Raw genomic sequence first — 20,467 nt, 5'->3', positions numbered from 1 at the left:
TTCAACACTTTTTATTACATTAGCTTGAGAGTTGGCGCCATCTTTGTTCATATCTCTTAATTTCTTCAAGTTCTCCTTCATTTGTTTGCACCTCACTTGGACATTATCATTCTCACGACAATAGTAACATTAATATATGTTACTCATATCTCGTTGCGGACACGGTTGTGATTTTGATCTTTCTCTTGGCCCATCATGTCTCCTTGAATGATTTCTCCCTCACTTGGACTCTACCATAGCTATTGCATGGTGTTCATCATCAATATTTTCAGTTCTCATCATTCTCTCATTTTCTTTAATAGCGGTGATCACCTCATCCAAATTCAAAGTTGATCTTTCCACAAATAACATTTGAACCAAAGCTTTGAAGGATCTTGGTAGTGAGGTCAACAACAACAGTGTTTGCTCCTCATTAGAGAGTTTATCATTTACATTCAAAAATTGGTTTACTAGCTGATTGAACTTGTTGATGTTGTCATGGAGATCTCCTCCCATCATCATTTTGAGTTGATACAACTCCATCTACAAACAAAAGCAATTGGTTAGCGACTTTGTTCGGGAGCAAGGGCTAACTGAATGCTTATAGTCCTCCTTTGGATCTTAGTTCATTCGATTTCATTTATAAAAGTCGACCTTTCATCTTTTAATGCCTGATCAAGACCTTGGTGCACCAAAAAGTTTTGAATAATACTCTATCAAATCATAAAATTTATTTTTCCATCAAACAACGATATCTTGAACTTTTGTGTGTTCTCGATTATAGCTCTGATACCACTGTTAGGTAATCAAAGCTCCTATAAACAAAATTACCCATACTCACAAAAAATCATGAGAACACAACAAAGATTACAAGATTGTAACACATCCTATATTATTTTATCACTCTACAAACTCGAGTACCCTATTCAATGGTTACAAAAAAGTGATAACACTCTCACATAAAAATACTTTTCTCTCAACAAAGTAATATCTCTTTTCACAAACTCTCTTTTCATGTGTATCTTCTCCACTATTTCTCTTATCTGTTTATAGTGAAGATTGTTACCAACTATAATAAATAAGTTATATTGGAAGTTAAAACAAAAATAACTCTCTATGCATCTATTCAAATAAGTTTCATCTAGTAAAATAAGCTTCACCTTAGTGGTAAAAATTTAAATCCCACTATGCATTAAATGTATCTTATTTCTTGACTTGAAACTCTACAATTCCAACATGAGAGACACCTCATACTCTCTTAAAAGTCTGGTGAGTAACATTCCATAGGATAAGGCGTGGGATTTGCTAGAGTACAGGACTTGGCCTAAATATCATAATATAAGATAGTTGACATCAACGTTGATCCCATGTAGCAAGTAATAGATAACTGAAAGATCTCGATTAGTTACTTCTTCAAGAGATCCTCCTCTTGGTAGAATAACATAGCAGTAGATTTTGTGAAAAATCCTTATTGTATAGATGAGGTTGGAACTTGGAAGAGATTATTGCACCATTTGATTCTGTTACTTGATCTTTCTCCATATCTTCCTTACTTACTCCTAACTCTCCAAAGAAAAGTGTGATTTTTCTGCTGAAAAGTTTCCAAATTTTGCTGCCATTTTGTTAATAATATGAGTATTTGTTTCAGAAAATATCTTCAGGAACATTTAATATTTTTTTGGAAATAATTGATAGGAAAAATGGCAAGTAAATTAACTGAGAATTCCACGGGAAACTTTCTTGTTTATTTAAACTAACTGAGAATATTAAGTTGGCTTTTCTCTCTCTGATTGGATCCTTCTAAGTCTGATTTGGATGTTGTCACTTACTATGAAGCACAATGGATTAGAATTTGTCAGAGAAGAACCGTAGAGTGGACCCTAAGCATGATAATTTGGTATATCATATGCATTAATTATTCTTTGGTTTTCATTGTGTTAGATGTGAGATTACTTACGACCTAGGATTGTTCACGAATTTATGATTTGGGATTCTTGCAATTGGCTTGAAAGGGCGAATGACCACCCTTATTGGAAAATCGGACGTTCATTAACAATCGTTGTATAGTGCATGCTTGTCAATCATTACACGTCAAACAAGTTTAAGGGTAGCTGAGTGTGCCTTTCACTATGCCAAGGCTCATGGAAGAGAATGGATTTTTGCCATAATACACAAAGCCAATATCATGCAAAAAGAGCTGATGATTCACTTATGAGGAAGTTGTGAAGAATCTTGTACTTTTCATTGTACTAGTGATGCCTAACCTTCATGGTGATATTATCATTGACCTTTGCACTGGTTTGGTTGGGACTTGGGAGATTGGGCTTACCACCATGTTGTAACTTTGGAGAGATAGCAATTCTATTAATATCAACAATATAAATAGAATTCCAACAAACAATGCTACAAATTTTAAGCAGGGAGGAATAGCTATGTTAAAAATAAATATAGTAGTATATAAATAGGTTCACTTCCAAGTTTTGTGGCTGTTATGCAGTAAACCAAAACCAAAACTAACTCATGCCTTTCATATTGGCCAGTGATGCTCTAGCAGGGTTTTGCTCATGCCTTTGAGAAGAAGAAAAGCTAATTAATAATTTATAAATTAATTTATTTTTCATAAGTTAATTCAAGTAACTTATGAAAATAAGTTATTCGAAATAGTTTATAAAAAATAAGCTAGTAAAATAAATTTGTAAAACAAAAGTTTTGATCAAAAGAGCTTATAAGTTCCTCAGAATGCTAAACATAAGTGTTCCATAATATAATATCCTCTTCTTCTCAAAATAAGTGTTGTCTTCGTTTGTTTAACCAATAAAAGTTAATAAATAAATAAAAGAGAATATTAATTTTATAAAATTAACCTTAATATTTGTGACCTTTGCTATAAAATTTGACCAAATTATGAAAATTCTATTTTGACATACTTGTCTCGGGATGAGTAGAATAATTCCTTAAAAAATGATCAAAATATGGTCAAAAGCTTGAGAAAATTGATTGTCTAATCGAATGGCGGAGTTATTTCGATTCCGATTGATAATTTCAATAATTTCATTCGTACACGTGAGATTGGAAAGCCCGAGGGAAAAAAATATTTTTTAATAATCAGAGTATTAGTTGACACAATTGTGAAGAAGTTATACAAAAGATAATTACTAGTATCATATCAATATATTTAAAAATATTCTTGTATATGTGTTGAAATCATATAATTCGATTACTAGTATTAGAAATTTATACATAAAACTTCGTCCGTAAGTTTAGACAAATTTATGGGTGGTGGGTATAGATGTATAATAGTTAAAATGTTTGGAGGTGTTTCAATTGAAATATGTTGATTTGATCAAATACAGAATTATGGGTTCTGCTAATGTCGTGGTTTGATATGATTCAGGGTGATTTGGTTGGTTTATAACCGATGCTTTTCTGGCTTTCACAGACGAGTAGGACTATTATTATTTTTGCAAATATCTAACAAAAAAAAAACAAATTGTGGACTTCCATACAAATAATTACATTTCATTTTTGTAATTTTTTGTGAATAGCAAAAGTACGCATACATTAGTTGCTGTTTATATATCGGATGGTTAACAAATATAATAAATGTTTATATAGTTCAGTAGATCACTTCATAGATCGATTTTAAAGGAATATTTCACATGTTTTGAGTGTGCTTTAACATTTGTTTTTTCAACACACGCAAAAAGTATCTCTACTAACCAATTTATCATATAAAATTTGGAACACGGAATCGGTACTATTGACTTTTCTTGGCATTCATGCACCCAATACATTATAACTCTTATATTATCGACTTTTATTGACTTTTCTTGGCATTCATGCACCCAATACATTATAACTGTTATATTATTGACTTTTCTTGGCATTCATGCACCCAATACATTATAACTCTTATATAAAAATCAAACAGCTCAAACTTTAAATAGATACTTAAATCTAATATATTAAGATTTTGGTCTGATCTTCATCCTATAATTACAAATGTAAAAGCCATGAAAAATCCACCACAACAAATCTAGCTAAAAAAGGAATTTTAGACACTTCAAATGCTATAGTATTTATTGAGAGAGAGAAAAATAAATAATATATATAATAGGTGATATAAAAAGAAAAATAAAGTGAAATGAAAGATACAGTTTCTTAAAAAAAGAAAAAAAAATCTAAAGATCATTGTTCAATCGGAATCCATATATAGAATTTGAGGATATTGTTTCTAGCCCAAGGACAAGGGCCATGTTGGGTTAATGATAGGAGATAACCACACACATTAGTGTATGAAACGTTAATAGTAATGACAGATAACTTCTTCTGAAAAAAAATTATACCTGTGCATTTCAATATTTAAATTATATCTTGAATTAAAATATCACATATCTTAATTTTATGAGAAAAAATATATATTTTAATGAAAATAATATTAGTTTGATTAATTCATCCTAATATTACTATAAAATATAGATTTGTATTGGATGTAGTTAAACTAATTCAATTTGTTATAGATTCGTTAACACTAATCTTTAAAAAATTGATGTTAACATTATGAGTGTAAGTATTACGTAATGTATTGGATATATTTAAACTAATTCAATTTATTATAATTATTATTATTTATACTTATTAACTTATGTTTTATTATATTATGTAATATTTTACTAATATAAGACCATTAAAATCAGAGAGAATGAAGACAATTTACATTCAGTGAGCAAGATATTATCTAAAAGTTAAAAATGAAACACAAGCTGTTTAAGTGATTTTAGAACTGTAGAGTTATGTTAATTTAGGTTAAATTACAAATGATTTTATGTATTGATTTTCATTACTTTAAATATTTCTTTTAATTGATAGCAAATATTCAATTATTATGGACAAAATTTGAATTGCGTAATAAAACTGCCTGGATTTATTTTATTTTTCAATATGTAGGTTAATTTGGGGTAATTAAAAAAACTGCAAGGATATTTAAAAAAAATTCAAAAAAACATCAATTTTCAAATCAGTCAATGTTGTTGCACAAAAACATTGGTTTTTAAAAAAATTGATGTTGTTTAGAAAAAAATAACATCTCTAAAAACCAATGTTGTGAAGAAGAAAATAACATTAGTTTTTAGGAAAAATCAATGTTGTTTTCTACTAACCAATATCGGTTTTTAGAAAAATTAATATTGTCGACAATTCACAATATCAATTTTTTCTAAAAATCAATGTTGGTTTATACATATTTTACATTCTTTTTTGTTATTTCTTATTATACAAATTCAATTTTTTAAAAAATTGATGTTGTATAGTTTAGTTTAATATCAGTTTTTAAAAATTGATGTTAACTTTGATGCGTGTGTAGTTTTAACATCAATTAATAATCGATGTTGAAAGTGTTTAACAATCAATGTTAAAAGTATATTTTCTAGTAGTGTAAATAACAACCTTGATTGCTCTATCAAAAAAAGAAGACTAATTGTAGTAAAAAATAACTCCAATTTTTTTTACTTTTACATTGGTTTAAAATATCTATCAACTTAATTTATTAATGATTAATCTCTATTAAAAAAATCTAACTTTTCATCTTTAATAACATCTTTTCTGTTAATCATATTTTTTTTATTTAACAAACTCGAATTGAAAATCTTATTTAAAAAGATTCAATCTAGTATCAGTCAGAGCGCGACTTATTGATCAATCCTAATTAATATCTAAAATGAAGGAGCAACATGAGAACATATTCAAATAAAAATGATAAATTATTTTTTGATGATTCCAAATATAGGATAAGTATTTCTTATTTCGATACTAATTTTTTAGTGTATTTTCCATTTTTACTTAAATGGTTTTAATTCTTAGAATTTTAATCTATTGGAATATTTTTGTTATTGTATGTGTTTTCATGGTTGTTATATTTTCACTACTTAAATAAAAGCTACAGAAACCAATTTTTTTATATGAAAAAAATATAAAACCAATATAAAAGTTAAATTTAGGCCTCAAATATATAAACAAATCACTTTAAACATAATTTTATTTTTGAATTTTCCATATTTTCTTTAAATATTATTTCAACATAATTCATTATGCATTGCTTATATATTAAATGAACACATGCAAACTTAATTTAGTCATCCCTTTCATGTTATATATGGTTCAATTAGTGGCTATCGTAAGTTTGATACCTTAATTATTTGAATCTCGATATTTAGACATCCTTAAAATTTAAACATCTAATAAGTAGTTGTTTTTATCTCTATCTTTTTCTTCTTATCTTATTATAATACGTATCATACTTATATTTATTTATTTTTTATCACTTTATCTGGTGTGTAATAGTATTTGGGTGTCTTTTAATTTTTTCCTTATCATTTATGCACTCTTACACGGTTGTCAACAATCGACAATGAGAACAGAGAACTACTTTGTAAAGGACGCACTTTGGGATCAAATATCAATCACTTCACACGAGATATTTTATGCAAATTGGATATAGCCACGAGAAAAACGTCATTGCTCTATCTAAAAAAATTATATATGGGAAGAAAACAAACTTTTTCTTGTTAGGAAACAGTTTTCATGTGTCTGTATATATAGGTGTGGTATGAGGTTCGATCAAAGGCATAGAAGCACTAAAGTAAAAGAACATAGAACGAGTGAAGTACGCGCGTAGAGATAAAATTATAGAACAAGAATGAAGGTAGCACAGGTACTGCACATGAACGGTGGCGTTGGAAACGCAAGCTATGCAAACAACTCCCTTGTTCAGGTATACTTATACATACAACTTAAAATCATGCTTCCTGTGTTCATTTACCCAATAAAAAAGTAATAAACATAAATTTGATTGAATAGCAATGCTAATAATATCCACAATATTGAATGTTAGTTAAGTTTGATCTTGTAACACCAATGTTATGTTTAGTTTAGTTTAGATGATGAAAATAAAGAGAATGAAAATATAAGAGAAATTTTTGAAGGTACCAGATTCACGAGGAATACACACAATTTCTTTTCTCTATTTTTCTCTCCTTCCCCTCAACCAAAACGGCTTTGGTTATTACCTAAAATCAATTTCAAACATGTGTAAAAGGTAAAAGACAGTAACACATGAATGTAGTACAATATATGATTACTAACTATTCAGTGTCATTGGTTATAACTTATACAGGAAAAGGTGATTTGTTTGACAAAGCCCATAAGAGAGGAAGCCATAACAAGCCTCTATTGCAACACCGTCCCCAGAAGCTTGGCGGTTGCAGATTTGGGTTGCTCTTCTGGACCAAACACTTTGCTTTTTGTGTCTGAATTCATCAAAATTGTGGAGAAGCTTTGCCGGGAGCTAAACCATAAATCTCCAGAATACAAGGTCTTTCTGAATGATCTTCCTGGGAATGACTTCAACAACATCTTCAAGTCCCTTGATAGCTTCAAAGAGAAGTTGTGTGATGAAATGGAAAGTGGGATTGGTCCATGCTACTTCTCTGGGGTTCCTGGTTCTTTCTATGGCAGGGTTTTCCCAAATCAAAGTCTTCATTTTGTCCATTCGATGGCTATCTAAGGTACACATGTTTATATATATTGCTTACTTCTATTAGTATTAGAAGTGAAACTCATCAAAATTAGTGATTTAGGGAGTGTCAGAGAAAGTGTCACTAGCATTTATGGCCTTAAGAATTATGCAAAATAGCTAACTGCTTGTTGGTGATTTCATTAGGTTCCTGAGGGTGTAGACAACAACAGGGGCAATGTTTACATTGGCAGTACAAGCCCGACAAATGTTGCGAGAGCTTACTATGAGCAATTTCAAAGAGATTTCTCTCTTTTTCTCAAATGTCGTGCAGAGGAATTAGTTAAAGGAGGTCGTATGGTTCTAACATTTTTGGGAAGAAGAAGCGATGATCCCTCTAGCAAAGATGGTGGCTACATTTGGGAGCTTATGGCTACTGCTCTTAATGATATGGTCTTGCAGGTATACTTCGCCCAGTAATTTGTTAGTGAATTATTACACTTACAGATCCAGTTTCTCATAAGTTGATAAAATGACTCCCCAAAAGACGATGCATTTTTTATGTAAAGGTTAATGTAAACCGAAAAAACTTGTCTCTTTAATATTTTGTCATGAAAAATTATGACGCAGAAGTTTCTCTTTCGTAAGTAACTTAAAAATTGAGTATTAACACCACGTTGTTACTAGTTTTTTAAACCAAACTTATAATTAATGCACAACCTTTAATACCGCAAAAAGTGGAAAAATAATCTGTATATACAAACCAATCCTTCTCGCCAAATTTAGTTTTTTTTATTTGTATTTTTTTTATATAAGCCGTAACGTTTTCTATATGCTCTTTAATTGTTTTTTGAAACAAATAAATTTGAGGATTACATAAGAATTGTTTTAACATTTTGATCTGATTAATTGCATAAGAATTGTGTGTGTACTATATATAAACATTCTTTATAATTTAATTTTGGCTATTAATCACACTGTCTGTATTTTTTCATGTGAATTATCATAGTAGACCAGAAAAAATGCTTTAAATACAATGCAAATTAATTGTGTGTTCAAACATATAATTGACTAACTTTGGCAAGATGCATGAATATAAATCTTTTTACTGTTTGCTGCAGGGAATCATAAAAGAAGAGCAGTTAGATACTTTTAACATTCCTCAATACACTCCATCTCCATCTGAAGTTGAATTGGAAGTTCTTAAAGAAGGTTCATTTGCCAGCAATCGTCTAGAGGTGTCTGAAGTGAATTGGAATGCTTTTGATGACTGGAACACTCTTGAATTTGAATCTGAAAGGTCTGATACACTTAGTGATGGCGGATACAATGTGGCACAGTGCATGAGGGCTGTGGCAGAACCAATGCTTGTTAGCCACTTTGGTGAAGCTATCATTGAAGAGGTTTTTAGCCGCTACCAACAAATCTTGACTGATCGTATGTCCAAGGAGCAAACTAAGTTCATCAATGTCACCGTATTATTGACTAGAAAAGCATAAGCAAGAAGTTTGCATCTATATAGGGTTTCTCAAATGGGATTGTTGTAGTCATACTTTAAAAATCCGGCTCGACTAGCGTGGTCGGATTGAGATTTGATGACATAACCTGTCCGATTTTATTATTGGACCGATTATGTTTTTGGTCTAGAATAACCCGGTCCAACCCGTCCGATTTGGAGTAAATTCGGCGATCCCGTATGATATTTCCATTTCACATGAAAAAGAAAATAAAAAAAATGTTAAAAAAATTTAAGACTTAGTACTTGTGTTATCAATTTTAATACTTCAATTATTATTTTAGATTTTTGAGTATGAATAAATTTTTCTTAATTAAATAATGTAAGTTATATACTATATATATAGGATCAAATCGAGCTAATAACTGGCCTACTGGTTAGAAGATTGACTCACTACCTCAACTGGGTCAATGACGAGATGAGACTAACTTTCGTTGCTCTGTCGTGACTTTTTGTTTGTTCGTTTTTCTTCTAGCAATTAGCTAGATGTTAAGTTGGAGAAAAATAAAACTAGTATTGTGTCGTTGGGTAGAAACTTTTTTAATATTCTATTATATAATAAAATTATTAATTTATGTGAGATTATGATAAATTTTTTATGGATTTCAGATTGGAAATGAATTTTGGACAAAATTCTTGTTGCAAATGAACATATTTTGTCCCAAATAATTTCAAAGTCTTTCCTTAGACCTTCATCATAACTGGTCTTTTAATTTCCACACATGTGTCAAACCTATTTCCTTGACAATAATGGAGCAATTAAGGGAAAGAAAATTAGGACGACTTTGATGGCAAATTCTGCAAACGACACAAGTACGTAGAATAGGTTGCAATTCGAAGTAGAGGGCTTTAATGCAGAAACACTGAGGACTCGTCTAATCAGTAAAGTTTCTTCAATCTATGGCTAGCGACAATCGAAAAAAGATTACATTTCCTCCTCTATGAATTTGGTGAAGCACAGCGCAATCACATTTTTAGAAGGCAAGGAGATGAAGCTTGCTATTATGAGTGGGAATAAGGGTATAAATATTCTATTTTAGTGAGAGAAATAAAAAGGTTGTGGCGATGTGAACTTCTAAGAGAGTATTGGAAAGAAATGTACAAGACAAACGAATTTTGGGCTCTTTGTGCTCTATATCTGACGGCCCAAATTGCCCTAAAACCTTATTACCATTCGATCAAATTTAAATTAGAATTAGAATTAGATATAAATGATTTTTTTTCCTTTCTAAAATCTAATGCAATCTTAAATTATAATTGTTATAATTAATTAATTAAATCAAGAATAAAATATATTTTTCATTCTCATAAATATAATTTTGTTAGAATGAAAAACTATTTTTAGTCTTAAATAAAATTATGTAGTGACTTTCATTACTTTAAATATTTCTTTTAATTGATAGCAAATATTCAATTATTATGGAAAAAATTTGAATTGCCTAATAAAAATTGTTTGAATTGATTTTATTTTTCAATTTGTAGGTTAATTTGGAGTAATTAAAAAAATTGATAGGATATTTTAAAAATTTCCAAAAAACATTGGTTTTCAAAACAACCAATGTTGCGCAAAAACATTGGTTTTTAAAAGAACTGATGTTGTTTAGCAAAAAATAACATCTCTAAAAGCCAATGTTGTGAAACAAAAAACATGGGTTTTTTAGGAAAAAATTGATGTTATTTTATGCTAACTAATATCGATTTTTAGAAAAATCGATGTTGTCATCAATTCACAACATCGATTTTTCTAAAAATTGATGTTGGTTTATACATATTTTACATTCTTTTTTGTTATTACTTACTATACAAATTCAATTTTTTAGAAAACCGATGTTGTGTAATTTAGTTTAACATCGGTTTTCAAAAATTGATGTTAATTTTGATACTATTAAGTATTAATGTTAATAGTTTTAACATCGGTTAATAACCAATGTTGAAAGTCCATAACTATTGATATTAAAAGTATATTTTCTAGGAGTGTAAATAACAATCTTACTTACTCTATAAAAAAAACAAAAAATACTGCTTGTAGTAAAAAAAATAACTATTTTTTTTTTACTTTGACATTGGTTTAAAATATCTAGCAATTTAAATTATTAATGATTAATCTCTATTAAAAAATTTAATGTTTCTTCTTTAATGACATCTTTTCTCTTAATTATATTTTTTTATTTACAAAACTCAAATTGAAAATCTTGTTTAAAAAAAAATTCAATTCAGTACCACCCTGACCATTACTTGTTGATCAATCCTAATTAATATCTAAAGTGAAGAAGCAACATGAAAACATATTCAAATAAAAATCATAAATTATTTTTTGATGATTCCAAATATAGGATAAATATTTCTTATTTCGATACTAATTTTTTAGTGTCTTTTCCATTTTTACTTAAATGATTTTAACTCTTATAATTTTAATCCATTAGAATATTTTTGTTATTGTATATGTTTTCACTGTTGGTTCTTATATTCTCAGTACTTAAATAAAAGCTATAGAAACCAAATTTTGTATATGAAAAAAAAATATAAAACCAATATAAAAGTTAAATTTAGGCCTCAAATATATAAACAAATCACTTTAAACATAATTTTATTTTTGAATTTTCCATATTTTATTTAAATATTGTTACAACATAATTCGTTATTCATTACTTATATATTAAATGAACACATCCAAACTTAATTTAGTCATCACTTTCATGTTTTATATGGTTCAATTAGTGGCTATCCTAAGTTTGATACCTTAATTATTTGAATCTTGATATTTAGCCATCCTTAAAATTTAAACATCCAATAAATACTTATTTTTATCTTTATCTTTTTCTTCCTTTCATATAATAATACTTATCATACTTATATTTATCTATCTTTTATCTCTTTATCTGGTGTGTAATAGTATTTGGATGTCTATTCATTTTTTCCTTATCATTTATGCACTCTCAGACGGTGTCAACAATTGACAATGAGAACAGAGAACTACTTTGTAAAGGACCCACTTTGGGATCAAATATCAATCACTTCACACGAAATATTTTATGCAAATTGGATATAGCCACGAGAAAAACGTCATTGCTCTATCTAAAAAAATTATATATGGGAAGAAAACAAACTTTTTCTTGTTAGGAAACAGTTTTCACGTGTCTGTATATATAGGTGTGGTATGAGGTTCGATCAAAGGCATAGAAGCACTAAAGTAAAAGAACATAGAACGAGTGAAGTACGTAGAGATAAAATTATAGAACAAGAATGAAGGTAGCACAGGTACTGCACATGAACGGCGGCGTTGGACACGCAAGCTATGCAAACAACTCCCTTCTTCAGGTATATATACTTATGCATACAGCTTAAAATCATGCTTCCTGTGTTCATTTACCCAATAAAAAAGTAATAAACATAAATTTGATTGAATAGCAATGCTAATAATGTCCACAATATTGAATGTTAGTTAAGTTTGATCTTATAACACCAATGTTATGTTTAGTTTAGATGATGAAAATAAAGAGAATGAAAATATAAGAAATTTTTGAAGGTATGAGATTCACGAGGAATACACACAATTTCTTTTCTCTATTTTTCTCTCCTTCCCCTCAACCAAAACGGCTTTGGTTATTACCTAAAATCAATTTCAAACATGTGTAAAAGATAAAAGACAGTAACACATGAATGTAGTACAATATATGCTTATTACTAATTATTCAGTGTCATTGGTTATAACTTATACAGCAAAAGGTGATTTGTTTGACAAAGCCCATAAGAGAGGAAGCCATAACAAGCCTCTATTGCAACACCGTCCCCAGAAGCTTGGCGGTTGCAGATTTGGGTTGCTCTTCTGGACCAAACACTTTGCTTGTTGTGTCTGAATTCATCAAAATTGTGGAGAAGCTTTGTCGGGAGCTAAACCATAAATCTCCAGAATACAAGGTCTTTCTGAATGATCTTCCTGGGAATGACTTCAACAACATCTTCAAGTCCCTTGATAGCTTCAAAGAGAAGTTGTGTGATGAAATGGAAAGTGGGATTGGTCCATGCTACTTCTCTGGGGTTCCTGGTTCTTTCTATGGCAGGGTTTTCCCAAATCAAAGTCTTCATTTTGTCCATTCCTCTTATAGCCTTCACTGGCTATCTAAGGTACCCACACCCACACCCACACCCACACCCACACACACACACACACACACACACACACCCACACCCACACACACACACACACACACACACACACACACACACACACACACACACACACACACACACACACACACACACACACACACACACACACACACACACATATATTGCTTACTTCTGTTAGTATTAGAAGTGAAACTCATCAAAATGATTTAGGGAGTGTCAGAGAAAGTGTCACTAGCATTTATGGCCTTAAGAATTATGCAAAATAGCTAACTGCTTTTTGGTGATTTCATTAGGTTCCGGAGGGTGTAGACAACAACAGGGGCAATGTTTACATTGGCAGTACAAGCCCGACAAATGTTGCAAGAGCTTACTATGAGCAATTTCAAAGAGATTTCTCTCTTTTTCTCAAGTGTCGTGCAGAGGAATTAGTTAAAGGAGGTCGTATGGTTCTAACATTTTTGGGAAGAAGAAGCGATGATCCCTCTAGCAAAGATGGTGGCTACGTTTGGGAGCTTATGGCTACTGCTCTTAACGATATGGTCTTGCAGGTATATTTCGCCCAGTAATTTGTTAGTGAATTATTACACTTACAGATCCAGTTTCTCATAAGTTGATAAAATGACTCCCCAAAAGACGATGCATTTTTTATATAAAGGTTAATGTAAACCGAAAAAACTTGTCTCTTTAATATTTTGTCATGAAAAATTATGACGCAGAAGTTTCTCTTTCGTAAGTAACTTAAAAATTGAGTATTAACACCACGTTGTTACTAGTTTTTTAAACCAAACTTATAATATAATGCTCACCTTTAATACCGCAAAAAGTGGAAAAATAATCTTTATATACAAACCAATCCTTCTCGCCAAATTTAGTTTTTTTTTTATTTGTATTTTTTTTATGTGAGCCGTAATTTTCTATATGCTCTTTAATTGTTTTTTTCAAACAAATAAATTTGAGGATTACATAAGAATTGTTTTAACATTTGATGATCTGATTAATTACATAAGAATTGTGTGCGTACTATTTATAAACATTCTTTATAATTTTATTTTGGCTATTAATCACACTCTGTATTTTTTCATGTGAATTATCATAGTAGACCAGAAAAAATGCTTTAAATACAATGCAAATTAATTGTGTGTTCAAACATATAATTGACTAACTTTGGCAAGATGCATGAATATAAATCTTTTTACTGTTTGCTGCAGGGAATCATAAAAGAAGAGCAGTTAGATACTTTTAACATTCCTCTATACACTCCATCTCCTTCTGAAGTGAAATTGGAAGTTCTTAAAGAAGGTTCATTTGCCAGCAATCGTCTAGAGGTGTCTGAAGTGAATTGGAATGCTTTTGATGACTGGAACGCTCTTGAATTTGAATCTGAAAGGTCTGATACACTTAGTGATGGCGGATACAATGTGGCACAGTGCATGAGGGCTGTGGCAGAACCAATGCTTGTCAGCCACTTTGGTGAGGCTATCATTGAAGAGGTTTTTAGCCGCTACCAACAAATCTTGACTGATCGTATGTCCAAGGAACAAACTAAGTGCATCAATGTCACCGTATTATTGACTAGAAAAGCATAAGCAAGAAGTTTGCATCTATATAGGGTTTCTCAAAATGGGATTGTTGTAGTCATAGTTTAAAAATCCGGCTCGACTAGGCTTGTCGGATCGAGATCTGATGACATAACCCGTCTGATTTGATTATTGGACCGGTTATGTATTTGGTCCAGAATAATCCGGTCCAACCCGCCCGATTTGGAGTAAATTCGGTGATTCTGTCCGATATTTCCATTTCGCCTAAAAAAGAATACAAAAAAAAATGTTAAAAAAAACCTAAGACTTAAGTATTTGTGTTATACTCCAAAGATTAAGGCAGTCGATGTGAGACTTAAGTATTTTTCAATAATATATATTGGATCAAATCGAGCTAATAACTGACCTACCGGTTAGAACACTGACTCACTACCTCAACTGGGTCAATGACGAGATGAGATTAACTTTCGCTGCTCTGAGTTGTGACTTTTTGCTTGTTGGTTTTTCTTCTAGCAATTAGCTAGATGTTAAGTTGGAGAAAAATAAAACTAGTATTGTGTGGTTCAGTAGAAACTTTTTTAATATTCTATTATGTAATAAAATTATTAATTTATGTGAGATTATGATTAATTTTTTATGGATTTCAGATGGGAAATGAATGTTGGACAAAATTCTTGTTGCAAATGAACATATTTTGTCCCAAATTATTTCAAAGTCTTTCCTTAGACCTTCATCATAATTGGTCTTTTAATTTCCACACATGTGCCAAACCTATTTCCTTGACAATAATGGAGCAATTAAGGGAAAGAAAATTAGGACGACTTTGATGGCAAATTCTGCAAACGACACAAGTACGTAGAATAGGTTGCAATTCGAAGTAGAGGGCTTTAATGCAGAAACACTGAGGACTCGTCTAATCAGTAAAGTTTCTTCAACCTATGGCTAGCGACAATCGAAAAAAGATTACATTTCCTCCTCTATGAATTTGGTGAAGCACAGCGCAATCACATATTTAGAAGGCAAGGAGATGAAGCTTGCTATTATGAGTGGGAATAAGGGAATAAATATTCTATTTTAGTGAGAGAAATAAAAAGGTTGTGGCGATGTGAACTTCTAAGAGAGTATTGGAAAGAAATGTACAAGACAAACGAATTTTGGGCTCTTTGTGCTCTATATTTGACGGCCCAAAGTGCCCTAAAACCTTATTACCATTCGATCAAATTTAAATTAGAATTAGATATAAATGATTTTTTTTCCTTTCTAAAATCTAATGCAATCTTAAATAATAATTGTTATAATTAATTAATTAAATCAAGAATAAAATATGTTTTTCATTCTTATAAATATAAAAATGTTTGAAATTCGTCTTTATAAAATTTTCAGTGTTTTTCGTCTTTACAAAATTGAAATATGTCATTTTTTACTTAAATGCTGATTTAGATAAATCTAAACCTATGTTATTTATTTTTTACATTAGTTATACATATAACCATACATGATTAATGTAAATATGACAATTTTTACATCGATCATGTATATAACCGATGTAAAATGTGACATTTTTATAAAACATCAATACAAGATTGAATCCTTGAACATTATTCTCAGCCAATAAATAACACATTTTAATTTTGTTAGAATGGAAAGCTTTTTTTAGTCTTAAATAAAGCTAAGAATAAAATAATAACAGTAATCAATATTTTATATATTATAGACATATTTTATAAATGATTTAAACTAAATCTAATATATATATATATATATATATATATATATATATATATATATATATATATATATATATATATATATATATATATATATATGAAGTTGTATTCTATAGGATGATATCACATGACAATCTTATATCCATTTCTTAAAAAAATATTAAATGAAATTAAATTATATATTTTTTTTTTCAAAAATATATACTTAGATTTATAATCATGGATTGCATTGCAAATCAATTGCAATAAATAAATATTTAATCAATAATAAATTTAATTGTTTTATCAATGAAATGTATACATGATTCTATTATAAAAAATCACAATAAAATATTTACAAATGTTCTTTATAATTAGTGATTAATCGAAAAATTATAAATTTAATTCTACAATTTCTAAGAATTATAATTATACTTATATTTATTTATAATTAGCAATTAATTTGCTATTAATCTAATCCCTATTTAAATAATTACAGACACAATTTATCAATTTTGTAATTTAATATAATATTATTTTATAATAAAAATTAATCTTTGTGTAATTTCAAATGAATTATAGAAAAGTTAAAAAAAATAAAGCTAAAATATACAAATAATCTCCTAATTTTTAAAAGTTTTAAAATAATTCCCTTGTTTATTTAATTAATGACATGTTACCCCTTTCGTAAAACTTATTGTTCTCAATTTTGAATCATTTCTTTATTGATTGATGTAACTTATTTTATTAAATTCATATAAATAAAAAATTATAAGAAATAACATTCGAACTTCCAAACAAAAGAATCATAATGTTAATAAAAATTACATGAGAAATGAATCACATATGATAAAAAAAATAAAATAAGAATCATGAAAAGTGAGTTTCATTTTTAATTTTTATTCAAACATTTTTATTGATGACTATTTAAAGAAGTCACATGATTTTAATTTTTAATCTTAACCCTTGATCCAATAGTCATGATTTACTTCTCTTATTCTCTCACAATCTTTCAACTTATAGTAAAAGTCTTCTCATTTAGTATATTAATTATAATTTTTAAAATAATTATTATAAAAATTAATAAGTTTATTATATATAATAATATATAATTGTACGGAGAGTAATATTTCACTCAAATTCTTTTTTCAATATTTTTCTTTTGGGTATTGCGATAAGATAAACAATATGTTAAATATTGTCTTAGCAAAATCTTAATTAAGAAATTCTTTTTCTCCCATTAAGAGCCACTTATCTGAGAAACTATTTCAAATAATATGTTAATTTCGTGACAAAAACATATTTAAACAAGTATAAAATATCCCGAATTCAACAAAAAAATAACAACACTGTACGCTACAGTTAAGGAAGGCGGCAATAGCACAAACGTCATCAAATCAAAATCTCTCTTTTTTTAAGGAATAATAAAACAATTTTAAATCATTTTATTTTTAGAGATTTTATATTCTTAACACTATAAAGTGTCTTTTTATATCAACATTCCATCACATACTATATTGTTATAATAAATTTATTAATTTTTATAATAATTATGTATATATTAAAAAAATTAATTAATAATATAATTTTTTTTTATATTAGCCGTGGCTTGCTTGTATTAAAATATACTATATGCAAATTTAACCTTAAAATATGAAGTATACTTTACTCCAAATATTTTTAATAATAAAATTTATGGATAATCATGTTTGTTAAATAACATATATTGCTTACCTAGTAACAATTGCAATATAAATAAAAAGCCTCATTTTTTCCCACTCAAACCCTAACATCAACAGACATAAAAAAAACATTATGAGAACAAAAAAGGGACCACAACACCCTAACATCAACAGACATAAAAACCATTATGAGAACAAAAAAGAGACCACAACTCAAAATGCAATCAAGAATATAATATATAAAATTATAAAAAAAAGAGATAAATAAAAGAGTGAGATAAATAAAAGAGTGTCTTGTCATTGTCCATAAGTACATTACTCTATAAGGAAAGTAAGGCGTGGTTCTATGAATTTAGGATCTACCTCTTTCCCTAAAAACTGGTTCCAACACCAAAACTCACCAAAATAATTAAAAACAAAAAAAATTAAACAAAACAAAACAAAATATACATAGACACATAAGTGGATGAAGTAAAATTAAAAATCCAGTTTTCATACACTAAAAATCCAGAGCAGCTGAAAAGTAAAAGGACTCAAACCGAAAAAGAAAAATGTTGAAACTAAATCTGAGTTCACAGTTGCAGAGAGATGAACGGTATAAACAAACGGTATTACAGAGAGAGAGTTTGTGTTGAACGTAAGCATACATATTGGTTCAATGACATAACATTAAAATGAAGCAAACATGGTTCGATCGGAAACGGAAGCAGTACCTGCAAGTGAAAGCAAAGTTGAAGAGAAAATGGCACATATATTGACACATCAGCTTCAACTGAAAAGAAGAAAAATCCTAATAAACACGAATTGAAGTCCCGTAGGTACGTGGTTCGGGTTTGGCATCGACAATAAAGCAAGTCAAATTGGAGAGAGAAAGCGAACTGAGAATAGAGTTTAGGGTTTAATTTAGAAAGAAAGAGAAAGATAAGAGAAAAAGATGGAGGAAGAAAAAGAGAAAGAGAGAGGAGTGAGCCATAGATTTGTTTATGATTACAGTACGTACATCATCACGTTAATACCATGACCTCTGCATGCTTACCGCATCAAATGGATTAATTAGCCATAATTTGATTACGATTTCAAAATGAAATCGAGGCAAACATTTTATTTTTAAATACATCTTTTAATTAATTTCACGTTTAATCAGTTTTTTAATTTAGCAAAACGAAAGCTAAAGAAGGTTCAACTTAATTAGAGTCCAACAAGAATTACTTGATATCTATAATTTAAAGATAAATTCAATAAATTTAAAGATAATAATCACACAACTTATTTTCTCACATTATTAAATTTAACTTTTTTTTGTAATTAAAGCTTAAAGACCATTTTATATATTTGATATTTTTTATTTTTAATTTAATGTATTTTAAAAAGACACTTTAATTCTTAATATTCCTAATTAATTCTAAACCTAACATTCTGCCTGGAGGTGAGGAACAACAACAACGTAGAACTTTCACCAGGACCAAAGGTATCTTTTACAACAACAACAATGGATGTGTTGAAGAAACACATTGTCAAATGATGGATGTGTTGAAGGACCAAAGGTATCCTTCGAAAGAATTATATGAGCTGAAGTTTATTTGGATGCATTACTTAGTCTTTGGGTTGAAGAATTAATTATGGCTTTTTTTTTAATCTTTCATGAATTTTCATATTTAATTTGTTGTAACAAGTTCAAATGATTTTTCATATTTTTAGGTTAGTTTTTATGTTTTGTAGACTTCCTAACCATTATGATATTTAGTGAGAATTTATTTCTAGAAAATTTTAAATACTAAGTGGGATTTAATTCTTAGTGGAAATTTAATTAATTCCTAGTGAAATTTTAGAGTGAAACTAGACCTATAAATAGAGGTAACCTTGTAGATTTGAACCAAGTTGATTGAAAGTAGGTATTCGATCTTGACATTGATGAAATTTTTTTTTTATTCTTTTCAGAACTTTTGAGTTATCAAGATTTGATCGACCTTATGGTGTTTAAAACACTTTGGTTTCGTAGTGTCTTGTACTCCAAGGTTAAGTGGATTAGTACTAAATCCGATTTTTAGCTTTCTTGAGGCAAGTATATAATTCAAATGACTTATGAGTTTATAGGTTTTAAACTTTTATGGGTTCACATCAAACTGACGTTTCGTTAACTCTATATAACATCTAGGTGGGAATCTTTCCTGGATTTGCACCTACGAGCAACCCAAGAATTTGGAAGGACACCCAATTCCACAATGCAAGAAATTAATTAGCAATTTTTATTAGAAAAAACTCTCTATATTAATGCCAAAAAACTACTTTTCCAAAGTTTATATTTATTTCATATGCAAGCTCAAAACCTTGAGAATAGTCTTAAGAGCCCATAAGTTTTCCATACTTGCTTCATCAACCATCAAAGTCTCATTTGCATATTGAGA

At 29.1% G+C, this 20,467-nt stretch overlaps 1 protein-coding gene and 1 pseudogene across 1 annotated transcript; both read left to right on the top strand.

The window, feature by feature from the left end:
- The first annotated feature begins 6,673 nt into the window (after positions 1-6,673).
- LOC100814761 (S-adenosyl-L-methionine:benzoic acid/salicylic acid carboxyl methyltransferase 3-like) lies at positions 6,674-9,327 on the top strand (annotated as a pseudogene).
- Positions 9,328-12,176: 2,849 nt separating this feature from the next.
- On the top strand, positions 12,177-15,292 carry LOC106796370 (S-adenosyl-L-methionine:benzoic acid/salicylic acid carboxyl methyltransferase 3). The gene is made up of 4 exons (XM_014768578.3): positions 12,177-12,323; positions 12,726-13,130; positions 13,430-13,684; positions 14,345-15,292. The coding sequence occupies exons 1-4, from the start codon at positions 12,249-12,251 to the stop codon at positions 14,720-14,722; spliced, it is 1,113 nt and encodes a 370-aa protein (XP_014624064.1). The 5' UTR covers positions 12,177-12,248; the 3' UTR covers positions 14,723-15,292.
- The last annotated feature ends 5,175 nt before the right edge of the window (positions 15,293-20,467 follow it).

The sequence above is a fragment of the Glycine max genome, chromosome 16 (assembly GCF_000004515.6).
Source record: "Glycine max cultivar Williams 82 chromosome 16, Glycine_max_v4.0, whole genome shotgun sequence".
NCBI lineage: Eukaryota > Viridiplantae > Streptophyta > Magnoliopsida > Fabales > Fabaceae > Glycine > Glycine max.
Note: the sequence above shows the minus strand (reverse complement) of the source record. Positions and strands in the feature narration are given on the sequence as shown.